Below are 24,411 nucleotides of genomic sequence, written 5' to 3' on the forward strand. Positions count from 1 at the left end.
GGCTTCCCTTTCACCTGCTCTCCAGAAAGCCAGGCTCCAACAGAACTGCTCCCGAGTCCCCAGAAACGTGATGGTGGGGAGTGCAGCTCAGAGCATTGCATAGGGCATATGTTCTTGGTCTTCTTACTCTGGAGACAAGTGATCATAGGAGGCTAGACTGTTCCAGGGTCTTAGGCTTATCCTAATCCAAGATCCTCTACTTGGAGGAAGAAACGGATTTTTATTAAAGTAATCAAATCTGGCATCACTGACCAACCTGTTATGCTGATGAACTACAGAAAATAATACCCAATGGCAGAAAAGGGGGTAGTATATGGAGATCCACAAACTAAGAATAAAGTGCAGCCCATTTAGCCCATAAATATTAAAGAGGCCTATAGCTTTGGATATTGGTGTGTCTGTGAGTGATGCATGTAATAAGGAATTATGGTATCGTCTTTGTGCATTGGCAGTGAATTGCTTGACCTTACGCCTTCCTATTATATGACTAATAGTATGAATATTTGTGTTTATGTTTCCAACCTCAGGTGCCAGATGTGCCATCCAGATGACCCAGTCTCCATCCTCCCTGTCTGCATCTGTAGGAGACAGAGTCACCATCACTTGCAGAATCAGTCAGGGTATTAGCAACTGGATAGCCTGGTATCAGCAGAAACCAGGGAAAGCCCCTAAGCATCTGATCTATGGGGCATCCAATTTGCAAACAGGGGTCCCATCAAGGTTCAGTGGAAGTGGCTCTGGGACAGATTATACTCTCACCATCAGCAGCCTGCAGCCTGAAGATATCACAACATATTACTGTCAACAGTATGATATTTTCTCTCCCACAGTATTACAAGCCTGAACATAAACCACCAAGGGAAACAGAAGTGTCAGGATCAGCTGCCACAGCTGCTCCTTCTGGTACCTTCCTCTGCTGACAGCTTTTTTCCAGTTAAGCCAGGGTTTGCAGGTTTTGGTAGAAAGGGTCAGGAAGGCTCCTCTGCATTCTAACTCTATTTTTCCTTCCTCAGTCCTTGCAGCACAGACATGACACCGTCCTTCCTGATTTAATAAAGAACAGCAATTATGATACCTGAGGAATCTCAGTTATTGCATCTGTCCAGGTCATACATCACAAGAGAAACTACTCAAGAGAAACTATGATTTCAAGAAGAAATTGTTTTATTTTTTAACTTGCAAAGTCATATAATTTATTATTTATAATTTTTTTTTCGGGGTACATGCACGGGTTGGTACTATAGATAAATTGTGTATTGTGGGGGTTCAGTGTATATTTTGTTCTGTCACCCAGATAGTAAGCATAGCACCTAATAGGTAGTTTTTCAGTCATTATTCTCCTTTCCCCATCCACCCTCCAGCAGGCTCTGATGTTCATTGGTCCCCTTGTTTGTGTCCCTATGTATTCAATGTTTTGCTCCAACTTATAAGTGAGAACACATGGTGTTTGGTTTTCTGTCCCAGCATTTGTTCACTTAGGATAATGGTCTCCAGCTCCATCCATGTTGCTGCGAAAGACATTATATCATTCTTTTTTAATGGCTGCATAGTATTCCATGGTATATATGTGTCACATTTTCTTTATCCAATCTACCATTGATGAGCACTTAGCCTGATAGCATGTCTTCGGTATTGTGAATAGTGCTGCAGTTAACATACATGTGCATATGTCTTTATGGTAGAATGATTTATATTCCTTTTGCTATGTATACACAGAAGGATCCCTAAAAATGGGATTGCTCAGTTGAATGGTAGTTCTGATTTAAGTTCTTTGAGAAATTGCCAAATTGTTTTCCACAGTGGCTGAACTAATTTATACACCACCCAAAAGGAAATGTATAAGCATTACATTTTCTCTGTAGCCTCGCTAGCATCTGTTGTTTTTTTGACTTATTAATAATAACTATCTCGACAGAATTAGATTTGAAAATACAAGCCAAGAGATATGGTAGTCAGGAAGCTGACACTAGAAACAGGGAAATCTCTGTTGGTCTGCCAGAAGCCAGAGTTCATTTGTTCCTAAACGCATGGGCTGTCTAACCACGAGGTCTTCTGCTCTGTCTAGGAAGTTCAGATACAAGGGTGCTGGTGCTACAGGTTGATGGAGCATCACTCCAGGTGACTCTCCAGTCCTCACCTCAGTCTGCATGCCTGCCTGAACGTGTCAGTGTTCAATCACCATCTTCTTACTTTCAAATATGATGGGTGGGCTCCTCTGAGAAACCATAGAGAGATAAAGGGGTTTTGGGAAATGTACTTCTAGAAATGACAGTGAATATGGAGAATTGGGAGCTCACAGCCAAATGAGGTCAATATGTTCCCAAATCTCAGAATTTTCCAGCTATGGCTTGGCTTCAGGATACATTTTCTTGTGCTTCCACATAATATTAGCAAGTCTGGAATCATTGCAAGAATACTTCATTCAGTCATAAAGTAAACAGAAAAATAAGAAAATAGCTTACAATACATAGAAATCATTTGACAAATGAGAAAACCTTTTCTGGCTAAACAAACAAGAATACCTATACACGCATAGGATATATTGTTTCCTTAGCATGAAAGCACTTTGCTACTCAAAATTTGTCCAGTTGCCAGCCAGACATGAGGTTAAGCAGTGTGAATAGAGGTTCTCAAAACTGTTGAGGAGAAGAGAGCCTGACTTTGGGTTGATGAAAGTGTTGTACAGAAAAAAGTGGTATGTCCATTAAGAGGATCACTCAAGGAATTGTCACCTGCCTGCATGGACAGCACCATTGTCTGTCTTCTCTAACTTTATCATCAGCATCACTGTAAGCATGTTACAAATGCAAAGTAGCAGATGAATCTTAGACATATTGCATAACAGTCTGCATTTTAATAAGCATATAGGTAATATGCAGGAGTTTTAAGAAGCTGTGTTTTAGAAGACATTTACAAATGTATTTCCTCACAATAAGACCATTTACATTAAAGCCACATGTTAAAAACACATCTAGGCCAGGTGCGGTGGCTCATGCCTGTAATCCTAGCACTGTAGGAGGCCGAGGCGGGCAGATCACTTGAGGTCAGGAGTTTGATACCAGCCTGGCCAACATGGTAAAACCCCATCTCTACTAAAAATACAAAAATTAGCCGGGCATGGTGGTGCATGCCCATAACCTCTGCTACTCAGGATGCTGAGGAATGAGAATCGTTTGAACACTGGAGGCAGAGGTTGCAGTTAGCCTAGATCATTCCACTGCACTCCAGCCTGGGTGACAGTGCAAGACTCTGTCTCAAACAACAACAACAACAACAAATACTCAGCTTTATTTGTAACTAATGCAAAATTACATTTGAAAGTATTTTTAATATTCTAAAAGTTGGAAAACATAATTATTTCTCCATTAATGATGCAAATAACTTGCTAATTAAGTACAGGAAACAGTTTTAGAAACTTTAAGAGTTAGCAAAGTGAAACAATAAATTAGAATTGTGTGCACTTGTGTTACTGATCATTAGACTTACATTTGCCTGTTCAGCTTTGTTTGAAAATTTTGTTTACTTTTGCTACCTGCCATAGGAATGTTGGACCTTGGATAGGCTCTGCCTTGTTCCCAGATCAAACACAATCCAAAGGCTGGAGACAAGCTCAATGCCCTGCAGCAGAACCACCCTGCTAAGCCCTTTCTTGATCAGCCAGATAATTGTTCTCATGAACATCTATGAAGAGGAAAATAAATGCTCAGTGTTATTAGCCACTGAGTTTTAGGTAATATATACATATGAACACTTTTTCCACAAGTGAGACAAATTTTACTTTTGTAATTCAAATATTTAGTTTAATTTCTTCTAAATATCTTTCTAAATGTTCATATTTATACCATCATATTTGATAAAATACATCTATCTATATGATTGGATATGTAAATATTATGTTGGTCATCTTTTACCCAGGTGGTCGGGTCAGAAAAGGCTGTTATCTCAGCCTGAGTGTAGAATTTCTATCCTTGGTCACAGAATTGTATTGCTGTGTCCTCCTGTTCCAATCATCTAGATACAGTGAATGGCATTTGGCAGAAGACTTTTGTCTTGTGCCAGGAACAACATAGAAACCTGTGGTCCCATTTCTCTGTTTCTGTCCCAAATGTCTCTAGCGGTCTCTCTTGGTAGGTGATGGGCTTAGGTTAAAATGAAGAGTTGATCAGAACTTTATCTTCCAAGCACTCCTTTTCCTTACTGCTTAGGGATCTTTCCCGAGGGTCCTGAATCTGCCTCAAAGAGCAACACTCAAGTAACTCCAGCACTGCAGGTGCGAGGAAGACCACAACTGTACAGAAGAGCAGGGCCCAGACTCTGACCCCTCAGGGCATCAATACCATTTCCCTGAAGACAGACGATGATGCTGTCCATGCAGGGCACAATTCCTTGGGTGATCTTCTCATTCACAGGCCCCTTGATTCTGTAAAACACTTCCATCAACCCAAAACCAGGCCCTCTTTGCATTAACAGGTTTGGGAGCCTCTATTCACACTCCTGAACTTCATTTTCTATAAATCTGCTTCTTTTCTTCAAGCAGTTAATGTGTTTTGCTTTCCAAATCATTTTCTAGGTCTCCAGGATGTAGTTTTATTAATGCTACTCCAAGTACCACTGAAGTCTGCATCCATTCTGGAATTACAGTCAGACAATATGCATCCAACAGTCCAGACATTATCTTGGCACACCTTGAAGTTAAACTCTTTTAGATGAGGACACGGCTTTAATGCTTACCGAGTGTATGACACTGGTAAAGTTGCTTAACCTCCCTCCCTCAGTTTCCATATCTGTGAAACTGTGACAATAATATGATCTACCTTATAGATCTTTTTACAATTTAAACAAGGTAAAACATTTAGAACAGTATCCAACACACAATATATGCTGCTATTAATTTTGTTATAATTATTATATTTAGAGTTAAAATAATCATCATTATTATCACTAGACCAACTTAGCCTAGAGTTATGGGACATAATTTTAAATCTAATCCAAGTATGTTTCAACTACAAGCAGCATTAGATTCTCGGATGGGTTTTATTCATTGACCGGCTCACAATTTTTAAAATTCTAATGATTTGGTCTTGATCTATGCTAAATTGCTCAGCCTTTAATTATGCCCACCCAAATCTGTCCAATGCATTCCTTCTCACCATTCACTATCAAAATTTTACCCAATGAAAAGGTAAAAAGGGCAAAGCAAAAGCGTATGTATGAGGGTGATTTGGAAAATTGTCACATCACTTCACCTTTTTGTAAAGTCATCTGCTTTCTCTGGCAAGAGTGTTCAAGTTGTAAGTATTTGATTTTTTTAAACCACATCGTACTTCTTCAAACACATTCCTTTTCAGCCTTTTCCTCCAAAACTTCCAGTCAGTTTAACTGCACCCAGTAAAGTATGGTTAGCTTTCTCTGATATCCTCTCTGTATATACTCAGAAGTTTCCAGTTCCATATAATATTTTTGCTTCATTACCATTCAAAGGTATAATTCCATTGACTCTTAAGATAAAAAAAACAAAAAATTTGGAAAAGTACATATTTCTAGAAATGATTGCAGCCACGCATATGTAGCTATACATTCTTTAACTGAGGGGTCATAATCTCATATTTCCAGACATAGTGTCTGAACTGTGTACATCCTAATACAACACCAAGGGTATCTGAATCTTCTCAGTAGAAGTAGCACAGTGCATGCTGCAGCTGTCCATTTAGTTCCTGCAATATTCCAAATGATAGAAAATTCTATTTGTTTATCCAAATAGTTGACTCAGGAACAGCTGTTCTTTTGTGGATACTACCACGTTTTAATAAATCCATTTCTCTTTTTTTTCTTCAGACTGTTAACATTTTAGTGGTAAATGGCCTTGATAGATATCTTGGTCATTTAAGAGCTAACATTTCTTTATTCATTTATTAAAGCCAATATTAATTTATTTCTTTAATATTCTCCATTGTGCAGTAAGCTTTAAAAGGATTAAAGCCTAGAAAACATAAGGAATAAATTATTTCTCAGAAAGTCTGCAAATGACCAAATACAAAGAGTAGTAGAAGCAGCTGTCTCAGTTAGCTTTGTCCAAGACTTCTTTCCAAAACAGATTTCATTGGCTGTATTCATTTATCATCACATGACATGTGGACATTATATAACTCCTGATATACATTGAAGACATATCCCATCCGTAATACTTTTGCTGAAAATAAAAAAGTGAATCTAATCAATAGAAGACTTCAAATAAACCCAAATTAAGGGATATTCCCCAAAATAACTGGCCAGTACACTTCAAAAGTTTCAAGATCATGAAAGACAAACAAAATTTTAAAAAGTTGTCACAGTTTGATAAATAGTAAGAACACAATAACTGACTGTAATATACTATCTTGGATTTTATCCTGGAATGTAAAAAGGGCACCACTGGAAAAATCAGTGAAATCTGAAGGAGATTGCAAATTACTTAACTAATAACAGTGTAATTAGTATTTTATTAGTGTTAGTATTATATTAACTAATAACAGTGTACCAGTTAATTTTCTGGTATTGGTACCCACACCATAGTTAGGCTTGATGCTGACATTAGAAGAATCTAGAGGAAGAGTATATGGAAACAATCTTTACTATATGATTTAAATTTTAAGTTTAAAAGCATTTCAAAATTAAAATATATAAATAAAAATAAGAAAAAATGGATTCTAATTAAATAATTTCACAAGAGTCATCATATTTTCCACCTTTCCCCATTTGTGTTTCTTATGTCTGTTAAAGACAAACTTGGCTCTCTTTATGTAGAGTATATTTATTTATATGCTCAATCCTAGAATGTATATAAGGCATCTTACAAATTGATTGTGTATTCATCTGAGAATGTGAAGTCTAGGAATTAGAGTTTCCTATTTGTTAAGAGCTTGGTTTCTCTTTAAACTGAGGGCACAGAGTTCAAATTCTCAACTTCAAAATTACTTATTTTTGTACATATCTCCATTCTCTTTCAGTGTGGCTATTATATTCATTGAAATTCAGTTTAGAAGACATCTCTGTTTATGGTGTCACAAAGAGTCTATTAAAGCCTCAGCAAAAATAAACAACAAACCCAAATATAAGTATAAAGCTAAAAATTATCAATACTATTTCAGCACTCTGGAAAATGGCAAAGCTTAAAAAAATTTTTTAAATGTATGTCTTTATAAGAAAGTGTAGTGCTTTGGGTAAGGACAGGAAATGTCTGAGGCCTTTTGCCTCGAACAGCTTCCTTTCACTCCAGCTTACTCAACATGAATTGCAGAACTGGAGTTTTTCCAACATGAGGATGGCTGCTGAAACCAGCAGCTTGCCATCAAAGACAGTGGACAAGTGTGGAACAAGATCCTTTAGTGTTTCCAGCTAACTGCGATGAACCCTGCAGGAAATGGACTGAGCAAGCCCACAGCTTCGTCAGTTTAAGGTGAGGGCCCTGGTTGGGGCCAGTGGGACCCCAGCTGAAAGTTACTAGTCCATTTCTGGTGTAAGAGAGTTATAGAATTGCTGAGATAATCTCTGCACACATTCCTGGTGACTTAAAAGCTGCAAATATGAATAACAAAGATTGAAGGAGGTGCAGTGGTAAGTAAAAGCAGAGGGAGGTAAGAACTGATTGCATCTTGCCTGCACTTTTCAGGCCACACACAGATGCATTGGCAGAAGGTAGTTTTGAGTTTCAGATATTTGAGCAAAACTTCTGCCCAAATCATCGGTGACTGCTAAGCAAACACATAGGCAGCTTTTATAAATCCAAGCTAAATATTACAATTAAGAATGAAAAATTAACAGAGATATCAGTGATCAAACATCACGGTGGGGGGTGGGGGAGGGAGCGGTAGATTCTTCAGTGTAGGTCCAGGCAAGTTATTAAAATAAATTTAACAATGCCCAGGACAATAAAATAGAATCCAGAAACACATGATCTAGAATGTGCAGTTTTAAATTAAAAACAAACATTCAAAGAAAAAGAGAAGTGTGATCAATATTGAGAGAATAAAACAAAAGAGAAAAAGGACCTGAAAAAATATTTGAAGAAATGACTGCAACAACTTTTCAAAAGTAATGAAATGCATTAATGTGCAGATTAAAGAAATTCAATAATGCCTGTTAGAATAAACACTATGAGATTCATAACTAAACACATTATAGTTAAAATGTTGAAAGACAAAGAGGAAAACTTAATGCATCAAGAAAAAAACTGACTCAATCTAAAAACTCAGGGAAAAAGTAATAAAACCATTGACTAATGTTTTATTATAACCCAGGGAGTATAGAAGATAATTAAATTCTAGGGGGAAAAATGGCAGCCAAGAATTCTATTTCCAGTGAAAATATCCTTCAACAATAAAAGAGCCACCAGGCGTGGTGGCTCACACCTGTAATCCCAGCACTTTGGGAGGCTGAGGCGGGCTGATCACTAGGTCAGGAGTTCGAGACCAGCCTGACCAACATGGTAAAACCCAGTCTCTACTAAACATACAAAAATTAGCTGGGCATGGTGGTGTGCGCCTGTAATCCCAGCTACTTAGGAGGCTGCGGCAGGAGAATTGCTTGTACTTGAGAGGCGGAGGTTGCAGTGAGCAGAGATGGTGGCATTGCACTCTGGCCTGGGTAAAAGAGTGAGACTCTATCTCAAAAAGAAAAGAAAAAAAAAGAAAGAAAAGAAAACTAAAAATAAATAGCATATATTTCTTAGAAGATATTCAAGAGGAAATTCTTCACAACTTCAGGAAATAAAAGCAGTCAGCAACTCAAGCCCAGAAGCAGGATTGAAGCTACCCCCTACAAAAAAAAAAAAAAAAAAAGCAGCAAGAAAGAAGTTAGACAACAAACAAAAATGAAAGCAAACCAAAAAATACTCTTCCTTCAATTCATGTGAATTTCCAGCCCAGAAAAACCCCGTCTATTGTGATAGACACCAGAATGTTAGAATGCCAATTACCTTGATTGGGATAGAAGGGGAAATAACTAAGATGGTGCGTAAGGGAAGCATCAGGAGAATTTGGAAATTTCTAGGGTTTCATCTGGAGAGTGAATATATATAAACTTTAGTCAGTTGCACTTTTAAGTTTGATGAGTTTTTCTCTATGTGTTTTATCTCCATTAAAGAAAAAAAGACAGAAACCAGACTCTTAAATTAATGTTAAAAAGAATAATCAAATATTAATAAAACTCAACCTATTAAAGAGAAGTGTAAAATGTGTCTGAGAAAGTGAGCAAAAATAAAAATCTATTAGAGAAAATGAAAGGAAACATTTAAATATGTCACTTCTGCCACTCACGCGATATCAGCTTTATTATGGTCCTTTATTATTTATTATTTATTTATTATATTATTTATTATTTATTATGGTTTATTATTGTCCTTCAAATGCAGAAGATATTTTATGTCACTTTGCTCATAACAGAGCACCTCCGCACTCCCCTTGGCTCTTTCCACCCCAATGCACCCACCAGGCGATTTGCATACTGTCCCCTAGGGAGGACCTTCCCTTGTGAGTCTGAGATAAAAGCTGAGCTCTAGCCTTGCCTGGACTAATCAGGACTCCTCAGTTCATCTTCTCATAATGAGGCTCCTTGATCAGCTCCTGGGGCTGTTGATGCTCTGGGTCCCTGGTAAGGACAGAAGGGAGACGGGGAGGAGAATGGAGTGGGAGGGTGAGCTCTTGGGGCCCTGCTGCCTTTCATGCGTGTTCTGTCCACGCGTTAGATGTGTCTTGTCCTCCAGGAGGGGGCATGTGATGTTTAAATTTGTGACAGTGAGAAAGATTCTAGAAGGAGCAAGGGCCTGCGATCTGAAGAAGACTCTGACACAGAAAGAGGTGGATGGTGTGAGAGGATTCAACTGACTCCCTTTTGCCTCAAAAATCTTGATTCTTTGTAGAAGTTGGATGTTTTTGGGATACAAACCAAAAATGCACTCACAAAAATAATGATTGATCATGAAAAATGTAACAGAAAACAAATAATGCAAATGCCTCTTAATGTTTGCTTATAAACTTGCACTTCTCTCCCATTACTTCAGGATCCAGTGGGGACGTTGTGGTGACCCAGACTCCACTCTCCTTGCCTGTCATTCCTGGAGAGCCGGCCTCCATCTCCTGCAGGTCTAGTCAGAGCCTCCTGCATAGTAATGGAAACACCTATTTGCATTGGTACCTGCAGAAGCCAGGCCAGTCTCCACAGCTCCTGATTTATAAGGTTTCCAACAGAGCCTCTGGGGTCCCAGACAGGTTCAGTGGCAGTGGGTCAGGCACAGATTTCACACTGAAAATCAGCAGAGTGGAGCCTGAGGATGTTGGCGTTTATTACTGCATGCAAAGTACAAAAGTTCCCCCACAGTGGTACAGCCCCGAACACAAACCTCCCTGCTGCGTGGCCCAGCTTCCCACATGTGTTGTTTGTCAAGGGAGTAGACACCATAGAGAGCAAGACAATGGAGAACTCAGGGAGATGAATTTCAGGAAACTGCCCCCATGTGTCCGGGGGCTACACCTCAGGCCAAACCTACAGGAGAATGGTGGAGTCCAAGTGCCCACTGAACAAGCGGACATGATGATGGAGAAAGCTGAATGAAAGGCCATCTAAATCCTCCTAGCCTTTCCTATATCTGTTTTTCAACTAAAACCATCCAGTGTAACAACTTTGTAATTAAGGCTGGTTCATGTCAACCTAAAACTGATATGTTTTGTGGATATTATTTTGGTTGAATAGTTACTGGTTATAGACACAGCTGGGTTTGTTTAGTAACATAAAACTGTTTCTCTTCTTCCCCCCGCCTTCACACTTCTACATTTTCTTAGCCTATGTCTCTCTCCAGCAAAGGGGCACGGTTTCAGGAATTACCCATGGAAAACTGTGTACATTCTTGGTTTTGGGCTACTAGGCTGACTTTTTAAAATCCACTTAAAAACAAAAGTCATGTGTCCAATGTGTTTGATGAGTCTCAGGCACAGCAGGTTGAAATAAGAGGTGAGGATTTTGCATTACAAATCAAGGGTTTTAAAAATAAATATTCAAGTTTGGAAGAATTAGACAGCATACATGTTTTATGCCATACCCAACAGAATTTTGAAAAAAAAATTAGATAATGCATGGCAAATTTTTGCCTAGTACAAAATAAGAATATTAACATTTTGGGCAGCAGCAGTGAAGGCAAGCATGAAGGACATGTGGCAGAGGTCAACTGTTGGTGAAAACCCAGCTCTGTTGCTCATGTTTGCTGGGGTCCCTATGCTGGTGGAGTTGGAGTTGAGCTACTAACCCAGATGGAAAGTTGTAAGTATTACTTGGAAAGAATCACAGTGTCGAATAGACCCCTGCCTGCCCTTCAAGGCTGTGCCCTGATGTCACTGCAAGCTCATAGGGAGGCAGTACTTCTTGAGGGGGCTCTAGGAATTTAGTGACTCAAGGGTTACAGACGTTCCTGTGCAAAAGTGAGGTTAGGTCATGTCGCCTTAGGACCTAAGGTTAGTGAGGTTAGGTCATGTCACCTTACGATCTAAGGACAAGGGCTAAACACAGTCTTGTGCAAAAGTGAGGTTAGGTCAAGTCACCTTAGGACCTAAGGTTAGGTCATGTCACACCTTCCTAGTCAACCCAGCAAGACATAGGTGAGCTTCCAAAAATTGATTTCACCTATGTCCTATATCTGGGGATGAAACGAGAGAGAATGATCATTCAGGAAATACCTTATATCAAAATAGTTAAGATGCTAACCAGGGCTGAGCTATGGCCGGGAAGATCAGTAGGAGATTCATGATAGGAGCCTAAGGCCTATATTTTAGACCTGCATGAAGTATAATCAGTGAAGGATTATAAAGGAAACTGAGGAGAATGTGGGAGATTTCTCTCTACCTTTCTCATCGAGCCTCCAGTGACTCTTCCTAACCCAGACCTCAGCAAATGTCTCAAAATGAAATCCAGCCTGGTGATAGGAACTCAACTCTTGCCTACTCTGTTAAAGCAGCTCCAAGAACTGCCAAACCTATGTGGATTCTCCTTCCTCATAGAGTCCCTCTGCTTGGGCCAAGTCAGAATCTCCACTCACACTCAAGAGTTGGCAAGTTTCATAAAATAACTCAATGAGAGAAAAACATGCATTGACCTAAAATGGTGCATTTCTCCCATGAAATTTTAGGTAATTTGGTTCATTTTGTCTATAGTACTATGTTGTCATTATAAACATGATTTTTAAAATTTATTATTTGTTTTTCTGCTTTTGTTGAATTGCTTTTGTTTCTCTTCTAAGAACCACTGCCTTATTCCTTTTGCTTTTAAATTTTAAATTAAGTTAAAATGGGAGAATGACAACTTTGTTGTTATATTATTATTAGAAGAAATTTATGCTGAGAACAATCAATAAAATGCACATGACATGATCACATCTATGTTGAAAATGAAGGAAAACATCTGAAAAAATTATGGTAACTATGTCAGAGTTTACAATACTTGATACTACATATGATTTTATATTCCAGTAATAAATACATAGAACTGTATGCTTTAAATAATACACCACATTTAAAGAGTGCTGTAATAATATTTTTATCAATTGTGGTATTATGTAATGGTAGAAGTAATAAGCATTTGAATTAACAAACAAAAAAATGCTATATTATACCTATATTTTGAGACCTATGGTTGCAGCCTTGGCCCTGTGCACATTTCTAGAGGCAGCAGGCCAATAGTGCTCACAGCAGTGTCTGGCATCCAGTACCTCTTCTATCACTCATGCAAATGGTCTCAGCTAGTCTAGCATTAGGCCGAAGCAGTTGAGTTTTGACACTATTGCTCTGAGTCTTGTTTTGCAGACTATTTCATAATCTGTTTTTCTATTATTAAATATAAATTTTGAATACATTTGGACAGAATTGGCTTATGCTACCTGCAGTCAAGGAACCTCAAAGACATGTTGGGATAAACATAATAGAACAAATTAAGATCTTTTGTTAATGTTATACTGCACCAACAGAACAGGGGTCAGCCTAAAACATCTCTTATAAAAGATGCTTCCCAGGCGTGCCCTGGCGTCCCAGGTCTACTCAGTGTCAGTGGATGTGGGACAGATTTCTCACCCAGTATCAGTACCCTGATACTTGAGAAAGCTGAAGATGCTGGAACACCCTAGCATGACCCTCTCCCTGATGAGTCACAGCCTTGTATGATCTACTCCCACAGAGAGCAGGCAGAATCTAAGACTCACTTCTAACCAATATAGTATGGCAGGAGTGACGAGATGTATTTCCAATGATTGTATTATATTATGTAAGCCTCTGTCCTAGCAGACTGAAGAGAGACACTCTCGGCTTTCCTCGAGCAGCAAACAGCCATGTGTGCATTGCTTATGGGAAGAACTCATGGCAGGGAATTGCCCGCAGCCTCTAGGACCTGAGAGCAGCCTTCAGCCAGGATCCAATAAGCAGTTGAAGCCCTAGGTCATAAAGATGCAAGGGAATTAGTTCTGCAACAATCTGAAAGAGCTTTAAAGTGCGTGTGTTCTCAGGTGAGTCTCAGGTGAGAATGCAGTCTACACTGTGGTAAAGTCTTGTAAAACCTTATGGACATTCTTCTACCTGTGTCTTGCCAATTATCCCAGCACAATTTGTTGAATAGTGTCCTTTCCCCACTTCATGTTTTTGTTGGCTTTGTCAAAGATTAGTGTGCTATATGTATTTAACTTTATTTCTGGGTTCTCTATTCTGTTCCATTGGTTTATGTGTCTATTTTTATAGCGGTACCATGCTCTTTGGGTGACTATGGCCTTGTAGTATAGTTTGAAGTTGGGTAAGGTGATGCCTCCAGATTTGTTCTTTTGGCTTAGTCTTGCCTTGGTTATTTGGGCTTCTTTTTTGATTCCATTTGAATTTTAGGACAGTTTATTTTCTAGTTCTGTGAAGAACTATAGTGGTAGTCCTATGGCAATTGCATTGAATTTATAGATTACTTTTGGCAGTATGGCCATTTTCACAATATTGATTCTACCTATCTATGAGCATGGGACATGTTTCCATTTGTTTGTGTCATCTATTTCTTTCAGCAATTTCTTGTAGTTTTCCTTGTAGAGATCTTTCACATCCTTAGGTATTTTCCTAAGTATTTTTCTTTTTTGGAGCTATCATGAAAGGGGTTGAGTTCTTGATTTGACTCTCAGCTTGGTCGCTATTGGTATATAGCAGAGCTACTGATTTGTGTACATTAATTTTGTACCCTGAAACTTTGCTGAATTCATTTACCAATCCTAGGACCTGTTTAGATCATCCCTCACCTTATACAAAAATCAATTCAAGATGGATTAAAGACTTAAATCTAAGACCTGAAATAATAAAGATTCAAGGAGACAACATTGGAAAAACCCTTCTAGACATCGGCTTGGGTAAAGACTTCATGACCAGAAACGCCAAAGCAAATGCAACAAAAAACAAAGATGAATAGATGGGACTTAAACTAAAAAGCTTCTGCACAGCAAAAGAAATAATCAGCAGAGTTAACAGCCAACCCACAGAGGGGGAGAAAATCTTCACGATCTATACAACCAACAAAGGACTAATATCCAGAATCTACAAAGAAATCAAACAAATCAGCGAGAAAAAACAAACAGTCCCATCAACAAGTGGGCTAAGGACAAGAATAGACAATTCTCAAAAGAAGACATACAAATGGTCAACAAACATATGGAAAAAACTCAACATCACTAATTATCAGGGAAATGCATATCAAAACTACAATGCAATACCACCTCACTCCTGCAAGAATGGCCATAATCAGAAAAGCAAAAAGTAATAGATGTTGAGGTGAATGCGGTGAAATGGGAATGCTTTTACACTGTTGGTGGGAATGTAACTAGTATAAGCACTATGGAAAACAGTGTGGTAATTCCTTAGTGAACTAAAAGTAGACATATCTGATCCAGCAATTCCCCTACCTGGTATCTACCCAGAGGAAAAGAAGTTATTATACAAAAACGATACTTGCACATGCATGTTTATAGCAGCACAATTTGCAATTGCAAAAATATGAGACCAGCTCAAATGCCATATGTATATATACAGGTGCAGTTGGAGACAGAGAAACATCTAAGCCATAAGACTCCTAGTTTCTGTGTACTTTCCCCATCTAACAGTTCCTGTGTGGCAGATATCGGCACAGCCTTACAGCAAGAGGTCATAGGAATAATACAGTCTCCAAGGGCATGGGTGGGAGGGCAGCCAGGTTTAGCCTTGAAGCCCATTTATGCTACCTGCTGCTGTGTGGCTGCGAGTCATTTATTCTCTCAAAAACCTGTCCTTCCTGAGAGGTTAAGAACCTCTGAGAAAAAAAGAAGTTAAACAAGAACTCACAATAATTCTTCCCTATTAAGTCTACAGGAACAACTTAATCACATTTATAAGTGTATAATACAGAACCCGATGTGCCCCAGGAGTTCACGAGTTGATAGCAATTATTCCTGACAATGCTCATGAAAATTGGACATGAGATGGAAAAAAGGCAGTGCAGTGGGTTTCAGAGAGTTTGGGACAAGAGAGACTTCAATGATTTAAAATGAAGGCCTAGGAGTGGAGGTGAGCATCCCTGGGGCTTTCTCCTGCCAACTCTCACAATGTCTCAGGAACTGTTTCAAGGGGAGGTCAGCCAGAGAGCAAAGGGAGGAGTTTGCAGAATCAAAGATTGCAACTGCATGCATGAAGGGACGTGGAGTCAGGGGATGGGAAGATGCAGATGGGCTCATTTGATAGGGTGTTTAAGGTTTTCTGGGCCTGGAGTCCTAGGCCATCCTGCTATGACTAGAGCCTCATCCCTCAGCTGACAGCCCAGACCAGGAGACTGACCTGTGAGTCTAATTAGCAACCCCATCAGGGGCCCCAGAGGGAGCAGGTGTGGGAGGGAGGGGTCTAAGGTCACAGGATACACTGTTTCCTGTCTGGAGGGTTGGGACAGGATCCTGGAGAGGAAATTCAGAGAGTTTAGGAGAAGAAAACACAGGACAGAAAGGTCCATTCCCAGGTGATTGTGATGATAGAGACAAAAGCATCTGCAAGGAGCCCAGCCCTGCAGGAGGTTCCCTGAAAATAGGGGCATCGTTTTATGTTATTTTTTCAGGACTATCCTAAAGAAGTGGCAGAGCGTGGATGCTCACAGAACAGAAATTTAAGCTCTCACTAAGCTGGAGGTGATGTTAGATCAAGGTGTCGGCAGGGTTGGTTTGTTCTATGGCTGAGGGAGGATCTCTTTCATGCCTCTCTCTGGCTTCTTGCGGTTCGGAGTTATTTGCTGCTGTTCCCTGGCAGGTAGGTAAATCACCCCAATCCCTGCCTCCATGTTCATGTGGCATTTTCCTCACCTGCATGCCTGTCTCCAAGCTTCCCCTTATTGTAATATCACCAGTCCTGTTTGATTGGGGCCAACCCTACTCCAGTATAACCACACGTTAACTAGTCACAAATGCAAACACCCTATTTTCATACAAGGTCCCATATGAATTTCAGGGGTCACACAATTCAAATTCCCAACAGCGTCTGCCACATGGCTTGAGCTTCTGAACTCTGGGGCTGTGAAGATTGGACTTGCACCACCAAGCTCTCAGGTGGGGCATTAACTGACAGCCCAGGAGGACCCCTGGCCCTCTGCAAAAGACTTGATCTCTTGTGCATCCTGAGGGGCAGGTTTTCATGCTATCCTTGTCGTCCTTTTTATGTTGACACAGGAGACTTCATTCTCTGCTTTTGAATGAACAGACCCAGGATTGACTTTCAAGCTCCCAGTCTGACAAGTCAGTTTCTCTGAGACTCCCTGGGATTCCAGCAGTGAGGCTGATCATTATCACTCTCCCACACATCCCAAGTGATGAGGAAGTAAGACCCAAAGCCTCCTGAGCTTCCTGACTTGTGACCTGACACCAGGTCTGTTGTCACCTTTCCTGGGATGTGACATCTCCTATGTGCAAAGCTGAAGAAGTGTGCCTTTGAAAGGTCTCCCTCACCCACCCCATTACCCCAAGCATGTGCCCAAGCTGGGTTCAGAGGAACCAAATCTGCGTGACTTTCTAATTATATGAATCATCAGCTGTCAGTATTCCCTGAATGTCCAGCACTCATCCATGCTCTCTGACCATCCCCAGGGTGAGCAAGGCTCTAATGTGAATAAGAATTGCTTTCATGGGCTCCTAGCCAGGCTGAAAGTGATGAAGGAAACTCCTTTCTTCAGTGCTTGGAGCTCATTGCAGCTACCTCCCTGACAACGTCTCCCTGGGACACTAAGCTTCTTTCCTCCAACCATAGTTCCTAGTTACCCTGAGCCCAGCTCTGTGCTGCTGTGGCCTTTGCAGCCTAAGAGCCCACTTGACCCCACTTGCGTTCATGGCCTGACCTGGAGAAAACAGTAGGAGGTTGCCCTGCTCTCTGTCCCCAGGGCCTCTTCCCTTCAGTGGCAGCAGCCAAGCCCTAATGTCCATTCATCTGCGCCTGCCCATCCAGGGCTCCATGCTGCCCACTGGAAATGGCCACAGGTCGAAAACTAATTGCCAATCTTGAGCAGATTGTCCTGACAGTTTCTGCAGAACTGGACATCTCCTCCCAGCACCAGAAGGTCCCAAGCAAGGCAGGTGTAGGAAGGCAAGCAGGAGTGTAACATACCTCACAGAGTTTGGACAAGGCAAAGTGGTTTTACTGTAGTTCTGCTGGGACACGACCTGGTGATGTCTCTCAAAACTCATTCAGGTGCCTGCGACAGAAAGCCCACAGAACAGGACAGCAGGATGAAGGCTGTGCTCCCTTTTTACCTGTCCAGCTCCAGGTGGACTCTGACTCAGGGGGCAGCTCCTGTGCTCAGCGGAGTCTCGACTGGGTGTGGTGGGGCATTCGGGGCTCTGGTCCCTGCATGGGCATCCCCAGCCTCCTTGAGGAGATGCTTTCCAGAGGGAAGGGGATTCTCACCTGCCTCAGGCCACAGCTCTCACCACGGGGCTGTCCTTTGATCAGTGGCAGGATCTGCATGGCTGGAGGGACTACTGACCACATGCCCTCTGGAGTTCATGTCTTGTGCGGAGACCATGACCTGGGGACCCTCAAAGAGACCATGTGGCCTAAAGTTAGATTTTCAGTCCAGTGTGATTATCTGGTTCTTTTCACAAGTTTACATAAAACGTTGATGAGAAAAAGTGAATAAATAAAGGAAGAGCCGAGGATGACAATTGCTGGTCTACTGTGGGGTTGGGGGATAGCACGGAAAGAGCAGCACCACATGTCAAATGAGACTAGAGATTGTGGTGCATCCAAAATGTGTGTAGTTGCTCAAATGACAAAACTCTTCCAACTGCAATGATTAATAAGTGTCCCAAAGACACAGTACATCACGTACATAAAATTACCAGGATGGGAGTGACTTGGGGGTATCCAGAGCAGAGATGAAAGAGGAGAAAGATGGTGTATCTTTGGTGCACTTGCTGCTGAGTCAGGCGTCATCAATGATCTCTCGCCCAGCTCAGCTCCAGGCCAGACTCCTGGAAGGTCCACAGTACTGCTCAAGGCAGCCCAGGACAGACCACATGACACAGAGGTTTGAGACAGGGACAATGTTGTCAATCCCCAGGACGGCGACTGTGATCACAGGCCTTGGAGGCCAAGGCTGATTTTCTGACTAAAGAAGCAGATGAAGGAAGCTGGGGACTCACCCCTTCATTTTAAGTGTCTTGTGCTGCCCCCAGAGCTGGTTTGAGGGATATCCCGCCATGAGGAGTCCCAGAGAAGTAAATTTGCATAAACACCAAGGAGGCACTGCCCCGGTGGGCCTGAGAGGAAATAAGAGAGGCCTGGGAAGCCCAGCTGTGCTGCGGGCTCAAGAGGCAGAGCTCTGGGTGTCTCACCATGGCCTGGACCACACTCCTGCTCCCACTCCTCAACCTCTACACAGGTGCTGCCCCCAGGCCCTGCCCCAGGCTCAGCCCTCCTAAGCCCCTGAGCTGGTCCTGCCCTGAACCCTGAGCTCAGCCCAGGCATAGTCTTAGGGTGACACCACTGGAATGGGTTTGTTATCTTCAAGCCCCCTCTCTTGTCCTCTCTTGCAGGCTCTGTTGCCTCCTATGAGCTGATACAGCCACCCTTGGTGTCAGTGTCCCCAGGACAGACAGCCAGGATCACCTGCTCTGGAGATGTACTGGGGGAAAATTATGCTGACTGGTACCAGCAGAAGCCAGGCCAGGCCCCTGTGCTGGTGATATATAAAGATAGTGAGCGGCCCCCTGGAATCCCTGAGCAATTCTCTGGGTCCACCTCAGGGAACACGGCCACCCTGACCATCAGCAGGGTCCTGACCGAAGACGAGGCTATTACTGTTTGTCTGGGGATGAGGACAATCCCACAGTGACACAGGCAGACGGGGAAGTGAGACACAAACTCCTGTTTCATCTGTGTCATGTTCTTCCTCCAGCACCAGGAAGACTGTGGACCAAGCCATGAGCAGGTCTGGCCAAGTTCTACTGGATCTGAGACCTCCAGGCCATCCTTTTGTCCATCCGTCCAGGTTGGCTCTGCAGAGGGGGGAGCAGGAGTGGATTTAGGGCTGCTATAATCAGAATTTATGGTGTTTTTGGGCCTCATGAGTGACTTGGGGAAATAAGAACTGCATGGAAGATGAAAGAGATGTAGAGAACCATCACTTGGCCTTAGATTTCCATACAATGGTGATTGGGTCACTCCTTCTTGAAAATATCCTACATCAGTCCCCAAAAATACCCACCTCAGCTCAACACCTGAGGTTCCAGGCTTCCATGGCAGCCTGGGATTTTGAAAAGGAAAAGCCAAGGAGGGGACGCTATGGTGTCTGCCTCAATACCCTTTTCTGAGCTCACCGACCGTCAACTGCTGGGAGCTTCTAGGAGCTCAGAGCTGTGCCCTCACTGGGAAGTGCTATTAGTTACAGAAAACTTCCTTCCTCATATTTAGGCCCAGTTTTAAGAGTTTTGGTTTGATGACTGCCTAAGCCAAGAACCCAAGGCCCTACCTTAATAGAGGATGACACTAAAAGGCCTTCCAGCTTCAGACATCCCAGTGTGGATGCCTGAAGCCTCAGTTGCAACCCTATTGTGGGTCGGGGTCTCCTTCTGGTGGGTGATGCCTCCCTCACTCCTTCCAGATCCCCTGTGCATGCACATCTTTATCTCAGAGTCTACTTCCAGGGAACCCAAGCTAAGAGGCCAGCTGTCACCAAAATAAACTACCATAGAGCTGAGGTGGAAACACCAGTGAGAAAATTTCCCAAATTTCCATTGTGAGCATCCAAATGCCCATTTATATCTGAGTGTTCCTAGTATCCTTATAAAATGAGAATGGAGCCCGACATACCTGGTTCTTGGAGTCCTGAAGGAGAGGTGAAGTCAGATCCTCCTGAAAGGAATCCACTGGAAGGGGAGCAGCCTCACCCCATGCAGGGACCAGAGATGCTCCCACAGGGGCAGCTGTAGCATGGACGCTGCCCACCTCCACCCTGCACATCCTGCACAATCACTCTTTCACCCCTCCTTCAGCTTATCAAAGTTGACACTCACGAAGCCAGCACAGCTCACCTTTGTCAATCAGACTCCTTCAAACCTCCATCAACCACACAATCTCAACATAAAGAATCTCCCCAACATAATAATAGTAACAGTAGCTATGAAAATGTCTATAAAATATCTCATAAATAGTTTTAGATTGTGTGCATGTGTAAATATTATTTTTCACACTTTGGGTTAAATAAAATATATTATTGAAACTAGTTTACCTTTTTATTTTTTATGTCTAATATGGTGACTAGACAGTAGGATTCACATGATACTCACATCATGTTGTGATTGTACAATGCTGGTCTCGTCTTACCCCTTGAGGTGACAGGTGCTTTGGAGTAACTTGATTCAGCAAGCCCCATCTCCACCCGTAGGACGTATGTGTGAAGCCAGGGAGAGGTACTGGTGGAAGAAAAATGAGAACACAGATGTGGACCAGCTGTTTATGCAGGTGACTGAGTCCTGGAGCCCTGACCCTGCTCTAACCTAGATGTGTCACATCCATCTCACCAGAGACCACTGCTGGCCTGCCGGAGCTCACAACTGGGGGAATCTGGCAGTTCATGAAACATGGTCGCTTGATGTCCAGTGTTATCCTGTCTCTCTCAGGGCCCAGTAAGACAAAAGAAGCTGTTTTTAGAAAGGGGAGTAATACTCTACTGCACATGCCATGGCCTTCTTCCAAAACCCCAGGAGTCTACAATGGGATTCTCCAGTGGGGTTTGCCATGTGCAGGAGGTTTCAGTTCCCACAGTAGAGTCAGCTGGATTCTCTGGCCCCAACAGCAGGACACTTACAACCCTGCCTGCACCTAGTGCAGAGCCTCAATGCTCTGGGCCTGGAAAACAATAGGTGATATTTATGGCTCCTGATATATGGGTTGGAGCCACATCCCCAAGTGTAAAATATGCTACTCCTAGACCTTTATAGACCTTGTGTCTCTTTCTTCCTGGGGGGAATTGAAGGGTATAATAACATGTTCTTTAATTTGTAGGAGAGTCTCAGCTACTCCAGACAACTAAACTCCCAATTTCAGCTAATACGGAAGAGGGAACAGTTTATTTCCCACTCTCAAAAGTGCATGGATCTCACAAAAGCTTCCAATAGGCCATGCCCATCATGTACATGTGACTCAACTATGATATCCAGATGGTCTGAACCCTCATGATATATCATGATAGAGAAAAGAGAGCTAATGATGCTGGGCAGAAAAAGTGTGAATGTATACTGTTGCCCATTCCACGTGAATGCACACAGATTCTGATCCTATTCTCTGAGGGGAATAGACAAGACCTCAGTATCTGCTTCAATGGTGTAACTGTGCACCTGCAGCCAGAGCATTCTGTTCCAGGAGATCCCCATCTGGCACAGATATTGCTAATGCCACCACTGCCTGTCTGGATCTGTGCAAATCCAAATTCATCTTCCAGGATCATTCAACTATTGTAGAGATCAGTCCAGTAAACTGAAAACGAAAACCCCAGAAGTAATCACACGTACTGCGGGAGAGGAGAGAGCTGTCTCAGAGGGCACAGTCTTGTTGAAATTCCTCTGATCCTTGGGAAGAAACAGCCCAGAAAAGGCCCCAGGGGCTGCGTCTCATCTGGGTTCCAGGATGAGGCACACCCCCTACTGCACCGAGATTCCGCAGAAGCTGGGGGTGAAGTGCAAACACCGTCTTTGGTTCATCCTTGGGATTTTCTTTTTATCACACACTCGTCATTTTGTCCACAATGTCCAAAGTTTGTAAATAGCTGTCTAATAGATACAGAGGTTCTGCGTGGGCTGATGAAAAAGCTCTGGGGTTGGATAGTGGTGATGTTTGCACATTTTTACTGTACTTATTGCTGCTTAATTACACACTTAAAAATGACTAAAAGGATGAAACATTTTGTTATGTTTATTTTACCATAATAAAAATATTGCATGCTCAGGAAGTGAAGTAATACTAGTTTAATTTTGCAATTATACAACTGTTAAAATGGGAGAATTATGTACTGAGCACCATTTTCTCTGTTCTGTACGCTACAATTCAACTTTCTCTCTCTCTCACTCTTTCTCTAATTAGCAATGATCTTCTGTCTGGTCCAAGGTCACACATTTCCAGTCTTCCGGGAATGTCTATTGAATCTGTTAATTTGTTGCCAGGAAGAATACTCAAACTTCTCATGCTCATATTTGAGCGTCAGCTGTCTCCAGCCAGCATTTCTAAGCCAGATCCTTTGTCAAGGCTTTTGAATAATTTTGTGAAAAGTACCCCCCAAGATGACAGTGTTCACTGTTGGCAGCAGGACTGTTTCCACGCAGTACGGCTATGCTGGGTGTGCAGTGGAGCCGTGCACACTGTGCCCACGGGGCAGATTCTGTGCTGCTGACTCTGATCCCTGTGCTTGGGAGGACCGTGTCCACTGCTGAGTCTACATCTGAATTTGGTTCTTAAGAAAAAGGTCATTCATAGCTATTGGACACTGAGTCACATAGAGGGACAGAAGGTGGCTGAGGACACCTTATCTCTGATGAGCATAAGGGGATTAGATCTGCTGGTAGAACAGGAAGCTGAAGAAACCTGTGGCTCTAAACATGGAATTTCCAGCCCTCAGTCTCTGCTGTCCATGCCCCTCTCATCTGTATGTTCCTGGGAGATATGGACCACAGGGGTTAGAGGTGAAGGGGATTGGGAAGTTTTCATGTTCTCTCTCGCCTTCTCCCTTGCTTATCTAACCCACTCTTCTACACCTACTTTATTAGAGCTTCTGCTCTACAAACATGCCTGACCTCTAAATTAGAGACTTTTGAAAGTGCAGACGGATGCAGGAACTCATCCATCTGGAGACTTTCCACCACTTGAAGAAGTGAACACGTCAGTGTAAGGCTCAGAACTTCAAGTGACAGGATTTTGGGATTTAAAAGAAAACTCAATCTTTGGATGAACCAAGACAGAAGAGGGAAGGTTCACACATTTCCCTGCTGCTTGGGCCTCAGTGAGGACTGACTCAGCCAGTCTCATGCTTCTGGAGACCGCCTGGGAGATCTGCACTAGGAAACCCTTTTCAGCACAACCCGGGGCTGGTAAGGGGCCCTTGCTCTGTTATTCTGCTGCCTGATAATTTTGCATCCAGAGAAGAATTAGGACCTGTGAGTCCAGGAAGTTCAAAGCCCACAGACAAGTTCCCCTCATTCTCCCATGATAGCCTCAGCTCTGCTTTCCCAGAAAAAGAGCATCTTCCCGGCATGAAGAACGAGGAGCAAAGAGGGAGCTTCTCCCAGGGGTGAGCAGGGCAGAAGCCACCTTGGTCAGTGAGAAGGAAACGTGCTCAGCTCACATCTGATCCAGAATGACTCAGTCACACCTGTGCAGGGTCACCTGCGTGTGAGCATCATCTATTTGCTCCATAAGAAAATACCTTGCGTGGCTCTTGGGTAAAATCATAACATAGGTGACATTTCTCTGCCTATTGCTTCAGTCGATGCTTTTCGTGATTCCCTTTAGGATGCTTACATAAGGTAAGCATGTCAGGTGTGGGACATATTGAACAGGAAAAGCAGAGGCTTCGCCTATCAATGCTTGTGGCTTGTATTTGGGCCCATACCTCATGGAAATGGGGAAAACAGAAACGAAAATGATACTCTGCTCAAAAAAGCACTGAGAAATACTATAGTATTAATATATTGACAACTCTTTTATTGAGCTAATGAAATATTAACATAGATAGATCATTTTTATGGGGGATCCCTAATCCTTAAACATTATATTAAAAATTTCTCAGGTTAAAGGATCATTAAAAGGCCTATGTTTGATTGAAACGTGGAGTAATGTACTTTGAGTCTTCTAATCAGCCAATGAGTGCAGGGAGCTGGCTGCC

At 42.3% G+C, this 24,411-nt stretch overlaps 1 protein-coding gene and 2 gene segments (V, D, J or C); all 3 read left to right on the plus strand.

Moving 5' to 3' along the window:
* LOC116459127 (probable non-functional immunoglobulin lambda variable 11-55) overlaps positions 1 to 24,411 on the plus strand; it is a 346,106-nt gene that overhangs the window by 230,919 nt on the left and 90,776 nt on the right.
* Positions 1 to 24,411, plus strand: part of LOC116459129 (immunoglobulin lambda-1 light chain-like) — a 325,567-nt gene that overhangs the window by 207,352 nt on the left and 93,804 nt on the right. The window lies entirely within an intron of this gene.
* On the plus strand, positions 9,550 to 10,602 carry LOC116459131 (immunoglobulin kappa variable 2-28-like). The segment is given in 2 exon segments: positions 9,550 to 9,627; positions 10,037 to 10,602. Coding segments are annotated over 2 exon segments (600 nt in total).

Source organism: Hylobates moloch, unplaced genomic scaffold (assembly GCF_009828535.3).
Source record: "Hylobates moloch isolate HMO894 unplaced genomic scaffold, HMol_V3 SCAFFOLD_19, whole genome shotgun sequence".
NCBI lineage: Eukaryota > Metazoa > Chordata > Mammalia > Primates > Hylobatidae > Hylobates > Hylobates moloch.